Here is a 22,018-nt window from a genome sequence, read left to right on the forward strand (position 1 = left end):
GCTCCTCCCCTAACTGCCACCTACCAGTCATTCTCTTGCAGCTCTCGACAAGATAGGAAGTAGCTAGAGAGATGTGGTGAATTTATGTAGTTTATCTTCAATCAAAAGTTTATTATTTTCAAATGGTACCGGAGTTGTACTGTTTTAGCCTCAGGCAGAAAGTTGAAGAAGAGTCTGCCTGTGGTTTTTGATGATCTTAGCAGGTTGTAACTAAGATCCATTGCTGTTCTCACACATAACTGAAGAGATGAGGTAACTTCAGCTGGGGGAATGGCGTGCAGGGTCTCCTGCTATGAGGTATGTGCAGTTTAAATTTTTCTAGAGAAATAAATATGCTAGAAAATTATGTTAATACCGGATTTATTTAAGGAAAGCCTAATTACAGTGATTTAATAACGACTAGTATCATGCTTGCTGTAAAAGGTAATATTCTTATTACTTTCTCACATTACTGAAAATAAGATAACGTTTGCTGGAAGTGTTTAAACGTTTTTTTCTACATATTGGTGATAAAACTTTATTGGGGCCCAGTTTTTTCCACATGGCTGGCTAGATTTTGCCTAGGGATAGTTTTTTATGGCCCTCTCACTGTGAGTACAGGTTGGGAGGGGCCTAATTTCAGGCCTAAATCGTGCAGTAGTTTTTGCAGCTTGAGACTTACAGCTTCCCTGAAGGAGTCCCCTGAACACTTAGGACCTCTACAAAGGGTTTTTGTGCCTTCAAAAGTCGTTGTATGGGCAGGTAGGGCCACAACAGAGCTGTGGCAGTTTGTTGTGACTGTTAAAAAACATTTATATTGTTTTTTTTATCCGGTTTTGAAACTAAGGGGTTAATCATCCATTTGCAAGTGGGTGCAATGCTCTGTTAGTCTATTATACACACTGTAAAAATTTCGTAAGATTTACTGCTTTTTATCACTTTTTTTCAATTTCTGACAAAATTTGTTTCTCTTAAAGGCACAGTACCGTTTTTATTTTTTGCTTGTTTACATTTATCAAAGTGTTTTCCAAGCTTACTGGTCTGATTGCTAGTCTGTTTAAACATGTCTGACATAGAGGAAACTCCTTGTTCATTATGTTTAGAAGCCATTGTGGAACCCCCTCTTAGAATGTGTACCAAATGTACTGATTTTACATATTCTGTCTTTAAAAGATTTATCACCAGAGGAAATTGACAAGGGGGAAGTTATGCCGACTAACTCGCCCCGCGTGTCAGAACCTTTGACTCCCGCTCAAGTGGCGCCAAGTACATCTAGCGCCCCCATGGCGTTTACTTTACAAGACATGGCGGCAGTTATGGATCATACCCTTACAGCGGTATTGTCCAAACTACCAGGGTTACAAGGAAAGCGAGACAGCTCTAGGACTAGAAAAAATACAGAGCTCTCTGACGCTTTAGTAGCTATGTCTGATATCTCCTCACAATATGCAAAAGCTGAGGCAGGAGAGCTTCTTTCTGTGGGTGATTTTTCTGACTCAGGGAAGATGCTTCAACCTGATTCTGATATGTCTACATTTAAATTTAAGCTTGAACACCTCCGCGTGTTTCTCAGGGAGGTTTTAGCTACTCTGGATGACTGTGACACCATGATAGTGCCAGAGAAATTGTGTAGATTGGATATATACTATGCAGTGCCTGTTTACACTGATGTTTTTCCAATACCTAAAAGGTTTTCAGAAATTATTACTAAGGAATGGGATAGACCAGGTGTACCGTTCTCTCCCCCTCCTATTTTTAAGAAAATGTTTCCAATAGACGCCGCTACACGGGACTTATGGCAAACGGTCCCTAAGGTGGAGGGAGCAATTTCTACCCTAGCTAAGCGTACAACTATTCCCGTCGAGGACAGTTGTGCTTTCCTAGATCCAATGGACAAAAAGTTAGAGGGTTACCTTAAGAAAATGTTTATTCAACAAGGTTTTATTCTCCAGCCTCTTGCATGCATTGCCCCGGTCACTGCTGCTGCAGCCTTCTGGTTTGAGTCTCTGGAAGAGGCCTTACAGGTAGAAACTCCATTGGATAATATACTTGACAAGCTTAAAGCGTTTAAGCTAGCCAATTCATTTGTTTCTGACGCCGTTGTTCATTTAACCAAACTAACGGCTAAGAACTCAGGTTTTGCTATACAGGCACATAGGGCGCTATGGCTTAAATTCTGGTCAGCTGACGTTACTTCAAAGTCTAAGCTTCTCAACATTCCCTTCAAGGGGCAGACCCTATTCGGGCCTGGACTGAAGGAGATCATTTCTGATATTACTGGAGGAAAAGGTCATGCCCTTCCTCAGGATAGGTCTAATAAATTAAGGACCAAACAAAAAATTTTCGTGCCTTTCGAAACTTTAAGACGAGCGCGGCATCAACTCCCTCTAATGCAAAACAAGAGGGAAATTTTGCCCAGTCCAAGCCGGTCTGGAGACCTAACCAGGCCTGGAACAAAGGTAAGCAATCCAAGAAGCCTGCTGCTGCCTCTAAGACAGCATGAAAGATCAGTCCCCGATCCGGTAGCAGATCTAGTAGGGGGCAGACTTTCTCTCTTCACCCAGGCTTAGGCAAGAGATGTCCAGGATCCCTGGGCGTTGGAAATTGTGTCCCAGGGATATCTTCTGGACTTCAAAGCTTCTTCCCCAAAAGGAAGATTTCACCTCTCACAATTATCTGCAGACCAGATAAAGAGAGAGGCATTCTTACATTGTGTTCAAGACCTCCTAGTTATGGGAGTGATCCACCCAGTTACAAAGGAGGAACAGGGGCAAGGCTTCTATTCAAATCTGTTTGTGGTTCCCAAGAAAGAGGGAACCTTCAGACCAATCTTAGATCGCAAGATCCTAAACAAATTTCTCAGGGTCCCATCTTTCAAGATGGAGACTATTCGAACCATCCTACCTATAATCCAGGAGGGACAATACATGACTACCGTGGACTTAAAGGATGCTTATCTTCACATTCCGATACACAAAGATCATCATCGGTTTCTCAGGTTCGCCTTCCTAGACAGGCATTACCAGTTTGTGGCTCTTCCCTTTGGGTTAGCTACGGCACCAAGAATCTTTACGAAATTTCTGGGGTCACTTCTGGCTGTCCTAAGCCCGCGGGGCATAGCAGTAGCCCATTACTTAGACGACATTCTGATACAGGCGTCAAATTTCCAAATTGCCAAGTCCCATACGGACATTGTTCTGGCATTCCTGAGGTCTCATGGGTGGAAAGTGAACGAAAAGATGAGTTCTCTATCCCCTATCACAAGAGTTTCCTTCCTGGGAACTCTGATAGATTCTGTAGAAATGAAGATTTACCTGACAGAGGCCAGGTTGTCAAAACTTCTAAATTCCTGCCGTGTTCTTTATTCTACTTCTCGCCCTTCAGTGGCTCAGTGTATGGAAGTAATCGGCTTAATGGTAGCGGAAATGGACATAGTGCCGTTTGCTCGCATACATCTCAGACCGCTGCAACTCTGCATGCTCAGTCAGTGGAATGGGGATTACACGAATTTGTCCCCTCTACTAAATCTGGATCAAGAGACCAGGGATTCTCTTCTCTGGTGGCTATCTCGGGTCCATCTGTCCAAAGGTATGACCTTCCGCAGGCCAGATTGGACAATAGTATCAACAGATGCCAGCCTTCTGGGCTGGGTTGCAGTCTGGAACTCCCTGAAGGCTCAGGGATCGTGGACTCAGGAGGAAGCACTCCTTCCGATAAACATTCTGGAACTAAGAGCGATATTCAATGCTCTTCAGGCTTGGCTTCAGCTAGCTGCGGTCAGGTTCATCAGATTTCAGTCGGACAACATCACAACTGTAGCTTACATCAACCATCAAGGGGGAACAAGGAGTTCCCTAGCAATGTTGGAGGTTTCAAAGATAATTCGATGGGCAGAGATTCACTCTTGCCATCTATCAACTATCCATATCCCAGGAGTGGAGAACTGGGAGGCGGATTTTCTAAGTCGACAGACTTTTCATCCGGGGGAGTGGGAGCTCCATCCGGAGGTATTTGCACAGTTGATTCAACTTTGGGGCAAACCAGAACTGGATCTCATGGCGTCTCGTCAGAACGCCAAGCTTCCTTGTTACGGTTCCAGGTCCAGGGATCCCAAGGCAGCACTGATAGATGCTCTAGCAGTGCCTTGGTCCTTCAACCTGGCTTATGTGTTTCCACTGTTTCCTCTGCTTCCTCGTCTGATTGCCAAGATCAAACAGGAGAGCGCTTCGGTGACCAAATCTAATTTTTCTGCGTCTGACTGCTTGGAGAACTTCAGTTGGGGGTAACAGTTTGCAGACTTATCTGCTTCAGGTATGACCAGTCTCTTTTCTATCAACACATGGTAATGCTAGAAGACTGTCAGTTTTTTCCCTCAGGGGACTGGTAAGCCATTTTCTTAGACTGGGTAACAGATTAAAGGCTTACATATTGGGCTCTATACTGGTTGACACTGTTGTGGGCTAAATCGATTGTCTTATATCATATTCTTATGACATTTGGAGTGTTTTTGTGAACTTAGAAACATTTTTGGGAACGTTTTAATTATACCTGGCATTGGTTTAGACGCCTAATTTAGTCAGAAAGGCCCCTTCACTCTGGTATGCAGAGGGAGGAGGCCTCATTTTCGCGCCTCAGTTGCGCAGTTACTTCCAAGGGCAGTGCATGCAGCTTCATGTGAGAGGGTCCTGTGGCTAAGAAACAGACTCCGGAAGGCTTATTTCTGTGGTGAATAACCCCTAAGGAAGGTAAAAGCCGCAGCAAAGTCTGTGGCAGGGACTGTAATGTGTTAAACCGGTTAAATTTAACAATTAGCTCTGGTTTGCTTATTTAAGGGTCTTGAGACTTCATATTTGGTGTGCAATACTTTCAAAGCATTAAGACACTGGGGTATAAATTTTATAAAGATCGGATATTGCCTTCATAGTTTTTTGAACATTCAGAAATAAAGTGTGTTTCTTTTATTATTTAAAGAGACAGTAACGGTTTTGTTTAAAATCGTTTTTATTGCATTAATAGTCTGCCTAAATCTGCCAAACATGTCTGTGCCATCAGATAACTTATGTTCTGTGTGTATGGAGGCCAAGGTGGTTCCCCCTTTAAATGTATGTGCAAATTGTGCCATGGCGTCCAAACAAAGTAAGGACAGTACTGTCACATTTAATAAGGTTGCCCAAGATGATTCTTAAAATGAAGGTAGTGGGGATAGTTCATCATCCTCTCCTTCTGTGTCAACACCAGTTTTGCCCGCGCAGGCGATACCTAGTACATCTAGCGCGCCAATGCTTGTTACTATGCAGCAATTATCAGCAGTAATGGATAATTCTATAGCAAATCTTTTATCCAAACTGCCAGCATTTCAGAGAAAGCGTGATTGCTCAGTTTTAAATACAGAGGATGAGCAAGTAGGCGCTGACGATATTTTATCTGTTTTACCCTCACATCAATCTGAGTTGGCAGTGAGGGAGGGGCTGTCTGAGGGAGAAATTTCTGAGTCAGGTAAAATTTCTCAACAGGCAGAACCTGATATTGTGGCATTTAAATTTAAGCTAGAACATCTCCGCGCCCTGCTTAAGGAGGTACTAGCTACTCTTGATGATTGTGATTCTTTGGTAATTCCAGAGAAGTTGTGCAAATTGGACAAGTTCTTAGAGATCCCATTGCACGCTGATGCCTTTCCGATACCCAAGAGGGTAGCGGACATAGTGAATAAGGAGTGGGAGAAGCCGGGTATACCTTTTGTTCCACCTCCTATATTTAAGAAAATGTTCCCCATTGTTGACCCCAGAAGGGACGCATGGCAGACGGTCCCTAAGGTAGAGGTGGCAGTTTCAACGTTAGCAAAGCGCACAACTATTCCTATAGAGGACAGTTGCGCTTTCAAAGATCCTATGGATAAAAAATTGGAAGGATTGCTTAAAAAGATTTTTGTTCAGCAAGGTTTCCTTCTTCAACCAATTTCGTGCATTATTCCTGTCACCTCGGCGGCGTCTTTTTGGTTCGAGGAATTAGAAAGTTCGCTCCAGAAGGAGACTCCATATGATGAAGTCATGGACAGAATTCAAGCACTAAAGTTGGCTAATTCCTTTATTTTGGATGCCTCTTTTCAAATGGCGAAATTAGCAAGGTTTTGCTATAGTGGCGCGCAGGGCGTTTTGGCTAAAATCCTGGTCGGCAGATGTGTCGTCCAAGACTAAATTACTTAATATTCCTTTCAAAGGTAAGACCCTTTTCGGGCCAGAATTGAAGGAGATTATTTCAGACATCACTGGGGGAAAGGGCCATGCCCTCCCACAGGATAGGCCTTTCAAGGCTAAGAACAAGTCTAATTTTCGTTCCTTTCGCAATTTCAGGAACGGACCGGCTTCTAACTCTGCAGCCTCTAGACAAGAGGGTAACGCTTCCCAGCCCAAACCTGCATGGAAACCTTTGCAAGGCTGGAACAAGGGTAAACAGGCCAAGAAGCCTGCTGCTGCTACCAAGAAAGCATGAAGGGGTAGCCCCCGATCCGGAACCGGATCTAGTAGGGGGCAGACTTTCTCTCTTTGCTCAGGCTTGGGCAAAAGATGTTCCGGACCCCTGGGCACTAGAAATAGTCTCTCAGGGGTATCTTTTAGAGTTCAAGGAACTTCCTCCAAGGGGAAGGTTCCACATGTCTCGCTTATCTTCAGACCCGATAAAGAAACAGGCATTCTTACATTGCGTAGGAGACCTATTAAAGATGGGAGTAATAAACCCAGTTCCAACAGCGGAACAAGGTCTAGGTTTTTACTCGAACCTATTTTTAGTTCCCAAAAAAGAGGGAACTTTCAGGCCAATTCTGGATTTAAAGATTCTAAACAAATTCCTCCGAGTTCCATCTTTCAAAATGGAAACCATTCGGACGATTTTACCAACAATCCAGGAGGGTCAATATTTGACTACTGTGGATTTAAAGGATGCGTATCTACATATCCCTATCCACAAAACTCATCATCAGTTCCTGAGGTTCGCCTTTCTGGACAAACATTACCAGTTCGTGGCTCTTCCATTCGGTTTAGCCACCGCTCCCAGAATTTTCACAAAGGTGCTAGGGTCCCTTCTAGCGGTTCTAAGGCCGAGGGGCATTGCTGTAGCACCTTAATCTAGACGACATTTTAATCAAAGCGTCGTCTCTTTACAAAGCAAGGGCTCATACAGACATTGTTTTAGCCTTTCTCAGATCTCACGGGTGAAAGGTGAACATAGAAAAAAGTTCCCTGTCCCCGTCCACGAGGGTTCCCTTTCTGGGAACAATAATAGATTCTGTGGAAATGAAGATTTTCCTGACAGAGGTCAGAAAGTTAAAGCTTCTAAAAGCTTGTCGAGTTCTTCATTCTATTCCTCAGCCTTCCATAGCTCAGTGCATGGAAGTAATAGGACTAATGGTTGCAGCAATGGACGTGGTTCCTTTTGCTCAAATTCATTTAAGACCATTGCAGCTGTGCATGCTCAAACAGTGGAATGGGGATTATGCAGACTTGTCTCCCCAAATTCAAGTAGACCAAGTAACCAGGGACTGACTCCTCTGGTGGTTGACTCAGGATCACCTGTCTCAGGGATTGAGTTTCCGCAGACCGGAGTAGGTCATTGTCACGACCGACGACAGCCTCTTGGGCTGGGGTGTGGTCTGGGACTCTCTGAAAGCTCAGGGTCTATGGTCTCGGGAAGAGTCTCTTCTCCCTATAAACATTTTGGAACTGAGAGCCATATTCAATGCGCTCCTGGCTTGGCCTCAACTGGCGAAGGCCAGGTTCATAAGATTTCAGTCGGACAACATGACGACTGTAGCGTACATCAATCATCGGGGGGAACAAAGAGTTCCTTGGCGATGAAAGAGGTAGCCAAGATCATCAAATGGGCGGAGGATCACTCCTGCCATCTATCTGCAATTCACATCCCAGGAGTAGACAACTGGGAGGCGGATTATCTGAGTCGTCAGACTTTCCATCCGGGGGAGTGGGAACTTCACCCGGAAGTCTTTGCCCAGTTAACCCAACTATGGGGCACTCCAGATATGGATCTGATGGCGTCTCGTCAGAACTCCAAGGTTCCTCGCTACGGGTCCAGATCCAGGGATCCCAAGGTGGCACTAGTGGATGCATTGGTGGCGCCCTGGTCGTTCAATCTGGCTTATGTGTTTCCACCGTTCCCTCTCCTTCCCAGGCTTGTAGCCAGGATCAAGCAGGAGAAGGCCTCTGTGATTCTAATAGCTCCTGCATGGCCACGCAGGACTTGGTATGCAGACCTGGTGAATATGTCATCGGTTCCACCATGGAAGCTACCTTCGAGACAGGATCTTCTAGTGCAAGGTCCATTCAGACATCCAAATCTAGTCTCTCTGCAACTGACTGCATGGAAATTGAACGCTTGATTCTATCTAAGCGTGGGTTTTCAGATTCGGTTATAGATACTCTGGTTCAAGCCAGAAAACCGGTGACTAGGAAAATTTACATAAGATATGGCTAAAGTATATCCGTTGGTGCGAATCCAAGGGATTTTCTTGGAGTAAAATCAAAATTCCTAGAATACTTTCCTTTCTCCAAGAGGGTTTGGATAAAGGTTTGTCAGCTAGTTCTTTAAAAGGACAGATATCTGCTCTTTCTGTTTTGTTGCACAAGCGTCTGGCAGCCGTGCCGGATGTACAGGTTTTTGTACAGGCGTTAGTCAGAATCAAGCCTGTCTACAGACCTATGACTCCTCCATGGAGTCTAAACTTAGTTCTTTCAGTTCTTGAAGGGGTTCCGTTTGAACCCTTACATTCCATAGATATTAAGTTACTTTCTTGGAAAGTTCTGTTTTTGGTTGCTATTTCTTCTGCTAGAAGAGTTTCTGAATTGTCTGCTTTGCAGTGTACTTCACCCTATCCGGTGTTCCATACAGATAAGGTAGTTTTACGTACCAAGCCTGGTTTTCTTCCAAAGGTGGTTTCCAACAGGAATATTAACCAGGAAATAGTTGTTCCTTCCCTGTGTCCGAATCCAGTTTCAAAGAAGGAACGTTTGTTACACAACCTAGATGTGGTCCGTGCTTTAAAATTCTATTTAGAAGCAACAAAGGATTTCAGACAGACATCATCCTTGTTTGTCGTTTATTCTGGTAAGAGGAGAGGGCAGAAAGCTACTGCTACCTCTCTTTCCTTTTGGCTGAAAAGCATCATCCGATTGGCTTATGAGACTTCCGGACGGCAGCCTCCTGAACGAATTACAGCTCACTCTACTAGAGCTGTGGCTTCCACATGGGCCTTCAAGAACGAGGCTTCTGTTGATCAGATCTGTAAGGCAGCGACTTGGTCTTCACTGCACACTTTTACCAAATTTTAAAAATTCAATACTTTTGCTTCTTCGGAGGCTGTTTTTGGGAGAAAGGTTTTGCAAGCCGTGGTGCCTTCCGTTTAGGTTACCCGACTTGTTCCCTCCCTTCATCCGTGTCCTAAAGCTTTGGTATTGGTTCCCACAAGTAAGGATGAAGCCGTGGACCGGACACACCAATGTAGGAGAAAACATAATTTATGTCTTACCTGATAAATTCCTTTCTCCTACGGTGTGTCCTACGGTGTGTCCGGTCCACGGCCCGCCCTGGCTTTTTGTCAGGTTTAAAAAAATTTTATTCTATACACTACAGTCACCACGGCACCCTATGGTTTCTCCTAACCGTCGGTCGAATGACTGGGGAGCGGAGCCAGAGGAGGGACTATATGAACAGCTTTTGCTGTGTGCCTCTTTGCCATTTCCTGTTAGGGAAGAGAATATTCCCACAAGTAAGGATGAAGCCGTGGACCGGACAGACCGTAGGAGAAAGGAATTTATCAGGTAAGACATAAATTCTGTTTTTAAATAGACAGTTCTCTCCCACCCACCATTTGTGGTTGCGTTTTGCTGATGCATCTTGTTTACAAAGCTTTTCTATAGCCAATACTGCAGTATTGAAATGTTTAATGTAGCCAGTGGTTTCAACATGTTAAAGTAGCTATCTTAAATTATACAAAGGTAATGTTGCTATATGTAAATAATTTAATACACACCAGTGGGTAACAGTGCATAATTACCCATGTTAAAAGATGTTTAGATTAAGTAATATCTTGTGTTTTTCTTTCCTGGTTTATTTGAGTTCTTTCAGAGCATTACTATAGTCTGTACGTTTTCCTGCATTAGCCCAAACCATCTTTGTTGTGTAATTTCTTATTTTGCACCTTCTGTGTTTTTTTCCAGGTGCAGGATAAATTTAGATTGGATCTGTCTGATGAAGAAGCCGTTCATTATATGCAGACTCTCATTGACGATAGTGTCAATGCCCTTTTTGCAGCTGTTGTGGAACAAATACACAAGTTTGCGCAGGTAGGATATTGCCCTGTACTGGCTTTTCCTCAAGACTCATTATTTTTTGTTTCATACTAACCTTAAGTTAACATTGACAGAGACAGATTCGTTGTTATGTGGTTACATCCCAGGCGACTTCACAATCTGGAGACATAGTCACTTATTAATAATTCATTAGAAATGGTTGGTTGAGTAAAGAAAAAAACAAACCGGGTAGAACAATGTATAGGAAAATCTCAGCAATAGAAAAACAATCCCCAGGTCTAAATTCATTAACATTTATGGCTTTTAAGAGAGAGAGAGAATGTTTACATATATTTTTGTTATACCATGTATCCTTTTCATTAAAGGAACATCACAGTACAAAAATAAAATTATCTATTGCACTTTTTCTTGCATAGAACTTTGTATTTAACCCCTGCAGATGAGTAGCAATGCACTACTGGGAGCTAGCGTAACACATCTGCTGAGCCAATGACAAGAAGCATTTTTCTTTAGCTACCAATCAGTAGCTAGCTTCCAGTATTGCATTTGGTGATCCTGAGCCTACCTAAGTATGTTTTGATGATAGAGAATTTAGAACACATGGAACCATTAAAGCTTACTTTTAACTTTCAAATATCTTTTGATTAATTTACATATTAGAAAACCATTAGAATTGGAGTTTTTTGCTGGCTCAGAAATGTCTGTAAAATATTTGATAAACATTATATCAAATGTGAATTTATTTATATGGATCTCTCTGATAAATATATGTTGTTTTTTTCAAACACATAATTATATTTGTGGTAAATCACAGCTTACACATTTTAAAAAGAAAACCTCTGATGCGGGAATAAAAATTGGTATTGGAGGTATATTTTACATGAACCCCTTTTATAGAAATAGTACGAATATTCAGCTGGAATCTTACTAGACATTACCACAGGTTAGAAGTAACATAGACTATTCACATATTGTTTATAAATGTACAAATACACATTTCTCCTACTGCAATTTTATACTCTAAAGAGTTTATAGCCCCCTCCACCATGTTTCTTGTAGTAATTGCACTGATGTTATTGAGCCCACCACATGCAAACACGCATGCACGTACACACAAGCACACGCACATGTGAACACAACATTGTTGAATTGAAATTGTAGATGTGGATGTTGCTTTAGGGTAGTTCCCTTCCCTCTAAGTGCGAGTGTAGGGTCTCCTGTAATCTAATTTGCGTATTCAATTTAGTTATTCATATTCTTCCTTCTATTACCACTGTGTTTGTGGATTGCCCCTTTTCGGCTGAGTGTAATACTCCTCACATTCCTGCTACAGGGTCTTCTCCTTGAAAGTACATTAATGCTATACCAATACAGTAGCACATTTGTCATTTTCATTATGGTGCTCCAGTGGTGGAGATGTTCCTGCAGGAGGCATTGGCGATCCCAGAGGACTAAGGTGTTGAGGGGATTTTGGAGCTTGGGTTGTTTTCCAAAGGTCTTCTGATCAGACTGTGCTTAATTTGGAACATCGGCGTCTTTAAAGGGACAGTGTACAATATAGTTTTCTTCTGTTATGTGTGATCAGTCCACGGGTCATCATTACTTCTGGGATATAACTCCTCCCCAACAGGAAATGCAAGAGGATTCACCCAGCAGAGCTGCATATAGCTCCTCCCCTCTACGTCAGTCCCAGTCATTCTCTTGCACCCAACGACTAGATAGGATGTGTGAGAGGACTGTGGTGATATATTTAGTTTTTATGACTTCAATCAAAAGTTTGTTATTTTATAATAGCACCGGAGCGTGTTATTACTTCTCTGGCAGAGTTTGAGGAAGAATCTACCAGAGTTTTTTACTATGATTTTAACCGGAGTAGTTAAGATCATATTGCTGTTCTCGGCCATCTGAGGGAGGTAAAAGCTTCAGATCAGGGGACAGCGGGCAGATGAATCTGCATTGAGGTATGTAGCAGTTTTTATTTTCTGAATGGAATTGATGAGAAAATCCTGCCATACCGTTATAATGACATGTATGTATACACTTCAGTATTCTGGGGATGGTATTTCACCGGAACTACTCTGTTAAAAGTCACTAATACTTTTAATAAGTATTTTTCATGTTAAACGTTTTTGCTGGAATGTAGAATCGTTTACATTGCTGAGGTACTGAGTGAATAAAGATTTGGGCATTATTTTCCACTTGGCAGTTGTTTGCTTTTAATTGTGACAGTTTCGTTTCTCTTCACTGCTGTGTGTGAGAGGGAGGGGCCGTTTTTGGCGCTCTTTGCTACGCATCAAAAATTTCCAGTCAGCTACTCTTATATTTCCTGCATGATCCGGTTCATCTTTGACAGATCTCAGGGGTCTTCAAACTTCTTTGGAGGGAGGTATATTCTCTCAGCAGAGCTGTGAGAATTTTATATTGACTGTGAATAAAAACGTTGCTCTGTAATTTTTATGTCAAATTTAATTATTGTTATTTTACTAATGGGAACAAACCTTTGCTAAAAGTTGTGTTGTTTTAAAGTTTGATGCTATAACTGTTTTTCAGTTCATTATTTCAACTGTCATTTAATCGTTTAGTACCTCTTTGAGGCACAGTACGTTTTTGCTAAAAAAGATTATAACCAAGTTGCAAGTTTATTGCTAGTGTGTTAAACATGTCTGACTCAGAGGAAGATATCTGTGTCATTTGTTCCAATGCCAAGGTGGAGCCCAATAGAAATTTATGTACTAACTGTATTGATGCTTCTTTAAATAAAAGTCAATCTGTACAATGTGAACAAATTTCACCAAACAGCGAGGGGAGAGTTATGCCGACTAACTCGCCTCACGCGGCAGTACCTGCATCTCCCGCCCGGGAGGTGCGTGATATTATGGCGCCTAGTACATCTGGGCGGCCATTACAGATAACATTACAAGATATGGCTACTGTTATGACTGAAGTTTTGTCTAAATTACCAGAACTAAGAGGCAAGCGTGATCACTCTGGGGTGAGAACAGAGTGCGCTGACAATACTAGGGCCATGTCTGATACTGCGTCACAGCTTGCAGAGCATGAGGACGGAGAGCTTCATTCTGTGGGTGACGGTTCTGATCCAAACAGATTGGATTCAGATATTTCAAATTTTAAATTTAAATTGGAGAACCTCCGTGTATTACTAGGGGAGGTCTTAGCAGCTCTCAATGATTGTAACACCGTTGCAATACCAGAGAAACTGTGTAGGTTGGATAAATACTTTGCGGTACCGGCGAGTACTGACGTTTTTCCTATACCTAAGAGACTAACTGAAATTGTTACTAAGGAGTGGGATAGACCCGGTGTGCCGTTCTCACCCCCTCCAATATTTAGAAAGATGTTTCCAATAGACGCCACCACTCGGGACCTATGGCAAACGGTCCCCAAGGTGGAGGGAGCAGTTTCTACTTTAGCTAAGCGTACCACTATCCCGGTGGAGGATAGCTGTGCTTTTTCAGATCCAATGGATAAAAAATTAGAGGGTTACCTTAAGAAAATGTTTGTTCAACAAGGTTTTATATTGCAACCCCTTGCATGTATCGCGCCGATTACGGCTGCGGCAGCATTTTGGATCGAGTCTCTGGAAGAGAACCTTAGTTCATCTACGCTAGACGACATTACGGACAGGCTTAGAGTCCTTAAACTAGCTAATTCTTTCATTTCGGAGGCCGTAGTACATTTAACCAAACTTACGGCTAAGAACTCAGGATTCGCCATACAGGCACGTAGGGCGCTGTGGCTAAAATCCTGGTCAGCTGATGTTACTTCTAAGTCTAAATTACTTAATATACCTTTCAAGGGGCAGTCTTTATTTGGGCCCGGTTTGAAAGAAATTATCGCTGACATTACAGGAGGTAAGGGCCACGCCCTGCCTCAAGACAAAGCCAAAGCTAAGGCTAGACAGTCTAATTTTCGTCCCTTTCGGAATTTCAAAACAGGAGCAGCATCAACCTCCACTGCACCAAAACAGGAAGGAGCTGTTGCTCGTTACAGGCAAGGCTGGAAGCCTAACCAGTCCTGGAACAAGAGCAAGCAGGCCAGGAAACCTGCTGCTGCCCCAAAGACAGCATGAATCGAAAGCCCCCGATCCGGGACCGGATCTAGTGGGGGGCAGACTTTCTCTCTTCGCCCAGGCCTGGGCAAGAGATGTTCAGGATCCCTGGGCACTAGAGATCATATCTCAGGGATACCTTCTAGACTTCAAATTATCTCCCCCAAGAGGGAGATTTCATCTGTCAAGGTTGTCAACAAACCAGATAAAGAAAGAAGCGTTTCTACGCTGTGTACAAGATCTGTTATTAATGGGAGTGATCCATCCGGTTCCGCGGTCGGAACAAGGACAAGGGTTCTACTCAAACCTGTTTGTGGTTCCCAAAAAAGAGGGAACTTTCAGGCCAATCTTAGATTTAAAGATTCTAAACAAATTCCTAAGAGTTCCATCGTTCAAAATGGAAACTATTCGGACAATCTTACCCATGATCCAAAAGGGTCAGTACATGACCACAGTGGATTTAAAAGATGCTTACCTTCACATACCGATCCACAAAGATCATCACCGGTATCTAAGGTTTGCCTTCTTAGACAGGCACTACCAGTTTGTAGCTCTTCCATTCGGATTGGCTACGGCTCCAAGAATCTTCACAAAGGTTCTGGGGGCCCTTCTGGCGGTACTAAGACCGCGAGGGATTTCGGTAGCTCCGTACCTAGACGACATTCTAATACAAGCTTCAAGCTTTCAAACTGCCAAGTCTCATACAGAGTTAGTTCTGGCATTTCTAAGGTCGCATGGATGGAAAGTGAACGAAAAGAAGAGTTCTCTTTTTCCTCTCACAAGAGTTCCATTCTTGGGGACTCTTATAGATTCTGTAGAAATGAAGATTTACCTGACAGAAGACAGGTTAACAAAGCTTCTAAATGCATGCCGTGTCCTTCATTCCATTCAACACCCGTCAGTAGCTCAATGCATGGAGGTGATCGGCTTAATGGTAGCGGCAATGGACATAGTACCTTTTGCACGCCTACACCTCAGACCGCTGCAATTGTGCATGCTAAGTCAGTGGAATGGGGATTACTCAGATTTGTCCCCTACTCTGAATCTGAATCAAGAGACCAGAAATTCTCTTCTATGGTGGCTTTATCGGCCACACCTGTCCAGGGGGATGCCATTCAGCAGGCCAGACTGGACAATTGTAACAACAGACGCCAGCCTACTAGGTTGGGGCGCTGTCTGGAATTCTCTGAAGGCTCAGGGACTATGGAATCAGGAGGAGAGTCTCCTTCCAATAAACATTCTGGAATTGAGAGCAGTTCTCAATGCCCTTCTGGCTTGGCCCCAATTAACAACTCGGGGGTTCATCAGGTTTCAGTCGGACAACATCACGACTGTAGCTTACATCAACCATCAGGGAGGGACAAGAAGCTCCCTAGCAATGATGGAAGTATCAAAGATAATTCGCTGGGCAGAGTCTCACTCTTGCCACCTGTCAGCAATCCACATCCCGGGAGTGGAGAACTGGGAGGCGGATTTTTTGAGTCGCCAGACTTTTCATCCGGGGGAGTGGGAACTTCATCCGGAGGTCTTTGCCCAAATACTTCGACGTTGGGGCAAACCAGAGATAGATCTCATGGCGTCTCGCCAGAACGCCAAACTTCCTCGCTACGGGTCCAGATCCAGGGATCCGGGAGCGGTTCTGATAGATGCTTTGACAGCACCTTGGAACTTCGGGATGGCCTATGTGTTTCCACCCTTCCCCCTGCTTCCTCGATTGATTGCCAAAATCAAACAGGAGAGAGCATCAGTGATTCTAATAGCGCCTGCATGGCCACGCAGGACTTGGTATGCAGATCTAGTGGACATGTCATCCTGTCCGCCTTGGTCTCTACCTCTAAGACAGGACCTTCTGATACAGGGTCCATTCAAACATCAAAATCTAACTTCTCTGAAGCTGACTGCTTGGAAATTGAACGCTTGATTTTATCAAAACGTGGTTTTTCTGAGTCGGTTATTGATACCCTGATACAGGCTAGGAAGCCTGTTACCAGAAAGATTTACCATAAAATATGGCGTAAATACCTATACTGGTGCGAATCCAAACGTTACTCCTGGAGTAAGGTTAGGATCCCTAGGATATTGTCCTTTCTACAAGAAGGCTTAGAAAAGGGTTTATCAGCTAGTTCATTAAAGGGACAGATTTCAGCTCTGTCCATCTTGTTACACAGGCGTCTGTCAGAAAATCCAGACGTCCAGGCTTTTTGTCAGGCTTTAGCTAGGATCAAGCCTGTGTTTAAAGCTGTTGCTCCGCCATGGAGTTTAAACTTAGTTCTTAACGTTTTACAGGGTGTTCCGTTTGAACCCCTTCATTCCATTGATATAAAATTGTTATCTTGGAAAGTTCTGTTTTTAATGGCTATTTCCTCGGCTCGAAGAGTCTCTGAGTTATCAGCTTTACATTGTGATTCTCCTTATCTGATTTTTCACTCAGATAAGGTAGTTCTGCGTACTAAACCTGGGTTCTTACCTAAGGTAGTCACTAACAAGAATATCAATCAAGAGATTGTTGTTCCATCCTTGTGTCCAAATCCTTCTTCAAAGAAGGAACGTCTTCTACACAATCTGGATGTAGTTCGTGCCCTCAAGTTCTACTTGCAGGCAACTAAAGATTTTCGCCAAACTTCCTGTTTGTCGTTTATTCTGGACAGAGGAGAGGTCAAAAAGCTTCTGCTACCTCTCTCTCTTTTTGGCTTCGTAGCATAATACGTTTAGCCTATGAGACTGCTGGACAGCAGCCTCCTGAAAGAATTACAGCTCACTCCACTAGAGCTGTGGCTTCCACTTGGGCCTTTAAGAATGAGGCCTCTGTTGAACAGATTTGCAAGGCTGCAACTTGGTCTTCGCTTCATACTTTTTCCAAATTTTACAAATTTGACACTTTTGCTTCTTCGGAGGCTATTTTTGGGAGAAAGGTTCTTCAGGCAGTGGTTCCTTCTGTATAATGAGCCTGCCTATCCCTCCCGTCATCCGTGTACTTTTGCTTTGGTATTGGTATCCCAGAAGTAATGATGACCCGTGGACTGATCACACATAACAGAAGAAAACATAATTTATGCTTACCTGATAAATTCCTTTCTTCTGTTGTGTGATCAGTCCACGGCCCGCCCTGTTTTTAAGGCAGGTAAATATCTTTTAAATTATACTCCAGTCACCACTTCACCCTTGGTTACTCCTTTCTCGTTGATTCTTGGTCGAATGACTGGGACTGACGTAGAGGGGAGGAGCTATATGCAGCTCTGCTGGGTGAATCCTCTTGCATTTCCTGTTGGGGAGGAGTTATATCCCAGAAGTAATGATGACCCGTGGACTGATCACACAACAGAAGAAAGGAATTTATCAGGTAAGCATAAATTATGTTTTTATTGTTTAAAAAGATAGATAACCCTTTATTACTCATTCCCCAGTTTTGCACAACCAACAGTTATAATAATATACTTTTTACCTCTGTGATTACTTTTTACCTCTTCTGACAGCCCCCTGATCACATGACTTTTTATTTATTATCTATTGAGTTGTATTTAGTACTGTGTTGTGCTAACTCTTAGATATCTTCTCGGGCGTGAGCACATTGTTATCTATATAGCCCACATGAACAAGCAGTCTCCTGTTGCGAAAAGCAAATACAAAAGCATGTGATTAAGAGGCTGCCAATAGAGCCTTAGAAACAGGCAGAAATTTAGAGGTTTAAATGTTATAAAGTAAATTAATCTAACAATGTTGGTTGTGCAAAGCTGGGGAATGGGTTATAAAGGCGTTATCTATATTTTTATATAACAATTTTTACGTAGACTGCCCCTTTAAGTTTATTGAGATCATTTATGTGACTAATGCCGAGATTCATTTATTTTCCTATTTAAATTGTGGGACATGAAACCCAATTGTTTTTCTTTTATGATTTAGAAAGAGAATGTGCTTTTAAACAACTTTCCAATTTACTTCTATTATCTAAATTGCTTCATTCTTTTGATATCATTTTTTGAAAAGCATATCTAAATAGAATCAGTAGCTGCTGATTGGTGGCTGCACATAGATGCCTCATGTGATTGGCTCACCCATGTCCATTGCTATTTCTTCAACAAAGGATATCTATAGAATCATGAAAATAAGATAACAAGTAAATTGGAATGTTTTTTAAAATTGTATTCTCTATTTGAATCACAAAAATAAAAAATTTGAGTTCCATGCCCCTTTAATGTTTCAAGAAAAATATTAACCCTGATATGGGGATAAAGTTAAAGTGACATTATAGTCAAAATATAAATGCACATAAATGAAATACATCTTTGAACAAAAACATATTTACATTTTACATGTATTGGCAAAATGCATCTAGTAATAGTTATCACTGTTTTAGTGTTAGCATTTTTCACTGCACGTGCATGTGAATCATAGCTAGATATTCTCAGTGCACCAGCATTTTACATACTGCAGCTGCTCAGAGCATCAGTGGGGCTTGTATCATGTAAGCAATTAACAAATTGAGTCATTACCAGATGGTCCAATCACCTTAGGCTCTCCGAACAAGTGCTGTGTTTAAAATGCTGGTGCACGGTGCATACGTAAATACACTTTTGAAACAGCTATAGCTTTTATTAGAAGCATTTTTGCTAATAGATGTATATTATAAAAATGCTTCTACTCAAAACTTTAATGCATTCACGTGGATTCCATTTTTCATTGGATTGTCCCTTTAAGTCTTTCTCACTAAGTTTATGGTAGATAATAGGTTTATAGCAAAGTGCTATTATATTTAGAATGCAGAATGTGCCTTCCTTAAACTTTTAATGTAACATTTTCTTGAAGCCTATTTATTGGATGTCCTTTCATTGATTAAATTGGATGAGAAATGCTGATAAAATTCCCGGCATAGTCTGTGTCCTTTCTTTCTTTTCTGTCTTTTTTTAACTCAAGTTTTTATTTATAGTTCAGCTTGACTTGGAAAGCACATCTTCATAGAAAGCAATAAATGATATCAAACAATGTGTCTATACAACATAAACATATTCAGCGCTGTTAGTGACATTGCATTCATTTAGCCGGCAATAAAAAAGCGCACGTGCAGATCCTTGGCCCTGAGCTGAATATAAATAACATTGTAAATAAAAAAGAATTACAGTATCATAAGCAAAATCCCGACTTTAAGTACGTTTCCCCGCTATTTAATGATCAGTTTTGCAGCAATTATTAGCTAGAGAAGAAACCTCGTCAATACATAATTAGATCTAGAAACACGCAGATATTTTTTTTGTGTCTTTTTAATTAGAGAGAATATAGGTTTCTGTAATCATGAGGAGTCAACAGTCATTATTTAGAATAAGGCTATGCATGAGTTGTTACTTTGCAGAGCTGCACTTTTGTAGGAGGGGGGAAGAAAAAAGTGACGTTTGCAGTTAAGCAAATTCGTGCATTGTATGTGTGATATGTTTAGGTGTTGGCTTATCGTGGCATTTTGTAAGGAAAATTGCAGACCTCCTCCAGTGTCTCGTTCCAGCCTTTTTTGGTTTGTAAAGTGTTTCTGAGTCATTAATCACTGTAACAGTCATCAGTTCTCAAGTCAAGTCTGACTTTTTCATTTCTTCTCTTTGGCTGTAGTTTTATATTAATGAATTCTCCTTTTCCTTTCTTGGTTCTGAGATCTTCTGCTCATCTCACATTTTCAGTGCTTCTGTCTTATGTCTAGAAACATTTTGCTATTATACCTTCTGCTTTTGCAAACTCTCTTCAATATACAATCAGCACATTTTTATTCTGTTCATTGTTATTATTTGTATTAATAATAATAACAATAATAGTTCTATTCATTTTATAAACATTAATATTAATATTGTTATTCCTATCAAATTAATTGACTTTCATCTCCAGATAGCAGTAATTAAAGGGACAATATACTCCAGAATTCTTATTGTTTAAAAAGATAGATAATCCCTTTATTACCTATTCCCCAGTTTTGCATAACCAACACAGTTATATTAATGTACTTTTTACCTCTGTGATTACCTTGTATCTAAGCCTCTGCAGACTGCCCCATTATCTCAGTTCTAACTCCCTCTAGCAGTTGACAACTGTCAAATGCTTTTGGATAAGAGGCGGCCTTCAAGGGCTTAGAAATTAGCATATGAGCCTACCTAGGTTAAGCTTTGATCTAAGAATACCAAGAGAACAAAGCAAATTTGACGATAAAAGTAAATTGGAACGTTGTTTAACATTACATGCTCTATCTAAATCATGAAAGGTTCATTTTGACTAGACTGTCCCTTTAAGGCAAAACCATTCATTCTATTTGCACTCACTTTGTTTTGTAAGACGTTTGTGTTAGGATATTAAATGCAAATCTTCTTTTATTGTGGAACGTTTATCTGCAGTGGAACAACTTTGTGAAATGTGAGAATTTCCTATGTAAATAAGCATACATAGGTAGTCTTAGAAACATTACTGGTAGTTAGGTGTTAATTGGTAACTACACAAATATGCCTCTTGTCATTGGCTCACCAAATGTGTTTAGCTAGCTCTTAGTAGTGCATTGCTGCTCTCAAGCTGACTTTAAGTTTGTGTTTAACTTTTTTGCAGGGGTTAAACACATAGTAATATGCCAGCAACAGTGCATTAATAAAAGGCTCTAACATTTTAGATCAATGTATCCAAAACACAGTCCGCAGGACCCTTACACATGCCAGATATTCATTATTTCTTAAAGGGCCAGTAAACCCACAAAATAATGTCATATAATTCTGCTTAGCGCAAACTTTGTACCTTAAAAGATTAAAGTGAAAAAATGCTACAAAATTTACTTTCACAGTACGCCGCTCCTGGCTCTACTGAGCGGGTCTGTTTGTTTCCCCTAAGCACATCGGGCACGCTGTCTATTCACAGCCAGCCCGATCGTGCCATTAAACTCAATGTAACTTGCTCCCGCTCTGGTCTGGTAGCAGGAGCGAGTTACATTGAGTTTAATGGAGCGATCGGGCTGGCTGTGAATAGACAGCGTGCCCGATGCGCTTAGGGGAAACAAACAGACCCGCTCAGTAGAGCCAGGAGCGGCGTACTGTGAAAGTAAATTTCGTACCATTTTTTTCACTTTAATCTTTTAAGGTACAAAGTTTGCGCTAAGCTGATGTTATATAATTCTGCACTATGTTATATAACATTATTTTGTGGGTTTACTGGCCCTTTAACTAGAGCAGAGGTGACATAATCAGCTGATCAGTAACCATGGTTACTAACCTGCTCTCACCCTTCAGTTGATTATTTCACCTGTGCTCTAGTTAAGATATTAGGAATATCTGGCCTGTTAAAGGGATATTAAACACTAAATAAATGCTAAATAGAATGATGCATTCAAAGAAAAGATTTGTCTGGGAATAACATATAGATTTTTTTTTTAAAGTTTCATTAGCTGTTTAAATATTGACAAAAAGTGTAAAGTTTAAAAGTCTATAAAACAATGGGAGCTGCCATGTTGTAACTTAGGTTACCTTTCTCTGCTGTGGGCAATTAGAGACAGTTATAAATAGGTCTCTAGAGTGTTCAGCCAATAGCTGTGTGGTATATAACAGTATTCTGCACTTACATTTCTAACAGGAACTGAAAATCTCACAATTTCAGAATGGAATTACAGGAAAAGGGGACTAAATAAATAATGAATGTATATTGC

The 22,018-nt window shown here is 41.5% G+C and overlaps 1 protein-coding gene across 2 annotated transcripts in view; it reads left to right on the forward strand.

Moving 5' to 3' along the window:
• Window positions 1-22,018, forward strand: part of PIK3C3 (phosphatidylinositol 3-kinase catalytic subunit type 3) — a 655,170-nt gene that overhangs the window by 628,218 nt on the left and 4,934 nt on the right. For both annotated transcript variants that reach the window (XM_053701053.1, XM_053701054.1), the window contains one exon: window positions 10,206-10,331. In XM_053701053.1, coding sequence (XP_053557028.1) covers window positions 10,206-10,331 — 126 coding nt within the window. The remainder of the gene's footprint in view (window positions 1-10,205; window positions 10,332-22,018) is intronic.

The sequence above is a fragment of the Bombina bombina genome, chromosome 2 (genome assembly GCF_027579735.1).
Source record: "Bombina bombina isolate aBomBom1 chromosome 2, aBomBom1.pri, whole genome shotgun sequence".
NCBI lineage: Eukaryota > Metazoa > Chordata > Amphibia > Anura > Bombinatoridae > Bombina > Bombina bombina.